Source organism: Cicer arietinum, chromosome 2, assembly GCF_000331145.2.
Source record: "Cicer arietinum cultivar CDC Frontier isolate Library 1 chromosome 2, Cicar.CDCFrontier_v2.0, whole genome shotgun sequence".
Taxonomy (NCBI): Eukaryota; Viridiplantae; Streptophyta; class Magnoliopsida; order Fabales; family Fabaceae; genus Cicer; species Cicer arietinum.
This window is the reverse complement of record NC_021161.2, coordinates 40,798,216-40,801,680: the sequence shown is the minus strand read 5'-3', so window position 1 is coordinate 40,801,680 and position 3,465 is coordinate 40,798,216. Positions and strand designations below refer to the sequence as shown.

General features: G+C 28.8%; 1 protein-coding gene across 1 annotated transcript; it reads right to left on the bottom strand.

Annotated features, from left to right (window-relative positions):
- Positions 1–464: 464 nt before the first annotated feature.
- LOC101504436 (uncharacterized) lies at positions 465–1,278 on the bottom strand. The gene has a single exon (XM_004490622.4). The coding sequence runs from the start codon at positions 1,125–1,127 to the stop codon at positions 642–644; it is 486 nt and encodes a 161-aa protein (XP_004490679.1). The 5' UTR covers positions 1,128–1,278; the 3' UTR covers positions 465–641.
- Positions 1,279–3,465: the final 2,187 nt, after the last annotated feature.

The following is a 3,465-nucleotide window of genomic DNA, read 5'->3' as shown; positions in this document are numbered from 1 at the left end:
AGCCACGCCATTTATATTTTAAATTGAGTTAATAGATTCCTTGAGGGGACATATGTGCCTAACTAACGTACATTTTCCAATTAAATATCCAAATTGAATTCAGCTTAATCATTGGAATATGGATCTAACCTTTGGATCATTAATGAGTGCCAGCAAATATGTTTACTGTTTGCGGGTGCATATAGTATTTATTAATCCCAAAATTAACTTCAATATTAATTCCAAAATTAACTTCAATTAAAGGTCATATTTTATTAAACTTTTTTCCATCAATTAAACAAAAAGACAATATACTTTTTATGCTTTAATATATAGGAAACATACATAGAAACTTGAATTCTTCAATTCTCCACACTCTCGATTATTTCTTTCTTTAATATATTCTTAAATTTTTAAGAACCAAATTAACATATAAGAATTTGGTATATATTCAAGCTCAAAAACAAAAATAAAAAGATCAAACAAGAAGCAAGGTAATATTTTTATCCACAAAATTAATACTCACGTATAATTTCCAAAGAAAGAAAAAGAAAAAAAAAAAGAGAAAAGGGAGCAATTTTGCTATATTTTTTAATAATTCAAGTATTGAACCATTTTTGGTTCCATCCCTCCTCATATAAGATTCCAACACAAACCCAAAACTAAAACAAATCTTCGGAGATGCTTTCTAAATGAGGCTGCCACACCCCACTACGGTTGTGGCGGCAATATTTTCTTGAGTTTTTTATCTCCTTAAACTCACAATTTTTTTGGGACGATAGTATATTATTATTATCGTCGCACTTTTTATTTCTGGTAGAGGATACCACTTTCTTACTTTTGAGATCTTTTCCGGCAACGCTTCCTCTAACTCTCTTTTGTTTCTCCGGCAACGACGTGGTTGGGATCAAAAAGTATATGCTTCCTCTCTTGAGCTCGGTCTCCGGCGAAAGGATCAATATCCGGCGAACAACTCCTTCGGAGCTTGGTGTACTTAGAACATGATTTGGATTGGCTTTAAGAACTTCCCCAGCTGTAATTGGACGTGTAATCTCTTCTACATAGCCATTTAAATGAACTATACGGATCAAATCTAATGCTCCACATGGAAGAACACAAGCCAAACAACACCTTAAGCTATTACCCATTATTGTGTTTTGGAGTCTCAAAATGAGTCTCACAAATTAACAACACCCTTTGTTTCAAGCTATGAATTTCAATGGATTATTTATAAAATAGAGAATGGGTTGGAGGATGAGTTGTTTGTGTTTATATATTATGGTAGAGAACCATATGTACACTCATAATAATGCCAATGAGGATTTATTTAATAATTTTATAATAATTGTCATAGGATATAAATTGACGAAACTACCCTCCACAAAGAGTGGTTTTCAATTGTTTGTCTTGGCTTCTCATAGTCACATTCACATGTTATGGTGGTGGGGTTACTTCATTTTATCATTCATTACTCGCCGCCATGTGTTGCTTATAGAAATAAAAATGTATTTGTTGTGTCCTTATTGCCAATGGACAGTGTGTTAATGTTCTTTTTTTCCTTTTCTTATTATGGCTTCACCTTTTTATGTGGGAAATAGTTTTGTTGTGGAAAATTGAAATACGCATGTATTTTAATGTGCGTTTTACCCTAACTAGTTGCTAGTCAAAGGGTTATCCACAATGGGCAAGAAACAACTAGGAAAAGCATTCGTGACTTTGGAAAGCTAGCATATATTGTGAAGTTATAAAATAAAATAAAAGTGAAAGAGGATTTTGCATTACTTAAAGAGTTAATTGAGAGGGAGTTTTCAAAATATAAAATTGGAAGAATTAAACAATTGTTAATTATATATAAAGCTTTATTTGAAATATGTTTTTTTGACGTGGATCAAATTCGAAATATGATGTTGGATTATATGTGGTTTTAATGGTTGGGTTTGATTTTGTGGTCACAAAAGTTCGATTTTTAAAATTGTTGTTTTTAAATTTTTTTTATTTTTTTTATTTTTTTATTTTTTATTATATTATTTTTTTATTCAAAAATTATAGTAATAATAGAAATGGAGATCATTAAAACTATTGCATATAATACAAATATTATTTCACAAGTTTAGATAATTTCTCGAGGATGGTTGTAACGAGGAAAGGAAATAATGAGATTGAAATTATTATGATTGGTGTATAAATCCACTGAAATATTTGTAATCATTTGTAGTATGGTTTGAATTTGTTTTGAGGTAAAAAATTATTCGATCAAAAGATGCAGTTCACACGTGGTTTAGTTTGATTTGACGAATTTTCCAAAAAAATCTAATCCAATTAAATCTGATTTAAGTTGGCTTGATTTTTGGTTGATCCATTTTACAAATGCGAGAAAATTCTATTAATACTAAAATTAGAAAATCACAGTAAAAAAATAAGTTTTGTATAAAATATAACATTTAATATATTAAATATGTCATTACAGAATAACGATAATTGATCAATATGTTTGGAACTTCCTTAAAAAAGTTAAGTTTTAAAGTTTTGAGATAGTAAAAACAATTCAATTAATCTGATAAGTATTATAAACAAAATTAAAAAACAAAAATATAACATATTAAGATTTATATATGTAGTTTGGTTTGATTTTGAAACATAAATTCGAAATTTGATCCAAATAATTTTCATAAAAAAATTATCCGAATACATTCAATAATTTTTTATTTATGAAATTTTCAGTTTTTCATGGATGATTTTGTGATTTTAATTTGAATCAGCTTATATTCAAATAACCATAGTTGGATTGAAGTACTTCTTGCACTCCTTGATAAGTAAAGTTTTATTTGCTTATAAAAAGATTGTCTTACGTTATTTCATTATATAACAAAGGAAAACAAATTTTTATATGAATGAGAGTATTTCACAAACCCTCTCTCTCTCTCTCTCTATATATATATATATATATGGGTTTTGTAAATATAAGATAGTCTAATTGTCTCTTTGGTTCCATAAGTCTATGGTTTTAAAACCTAGATCCACCTGACTAGTTGGACCCAGTTGGACCCAGGTGGGTGGTTCAAATAATTTTGTAAAAAAAAAAAAGATTTAATTGCAGTTTTAATCTCTCTATTTTAGTTGAATTGCAAAAGTAGTCCTTCCATTTTGTTTCTCTCCAATTTTGGTCCTCCAAGCATAGTTTTGGTCCAAAATTTGATAAAATTTTATTTTTTTAAGCTGCATTACACCATTTATGATCGTAGATTTCAGGTACAATTGTTGTACAACGAGATCTTGAGACATGATGTGACTTAAATAAACGCAAAAAAAATGAAATTTCATCAAGTTTTCGACCAAAATTATGTTTGGGGGACCAAAACTGGGGAGAAACAAAATGGAGGGACTACTTTTACGATTCTGCTAAAATAGGGGAACCAAAACTGCAATTAAGCCAAAAAAAATATAGCATATAGTTGTATCATTATATTTTTAAGAAACATTTAATTC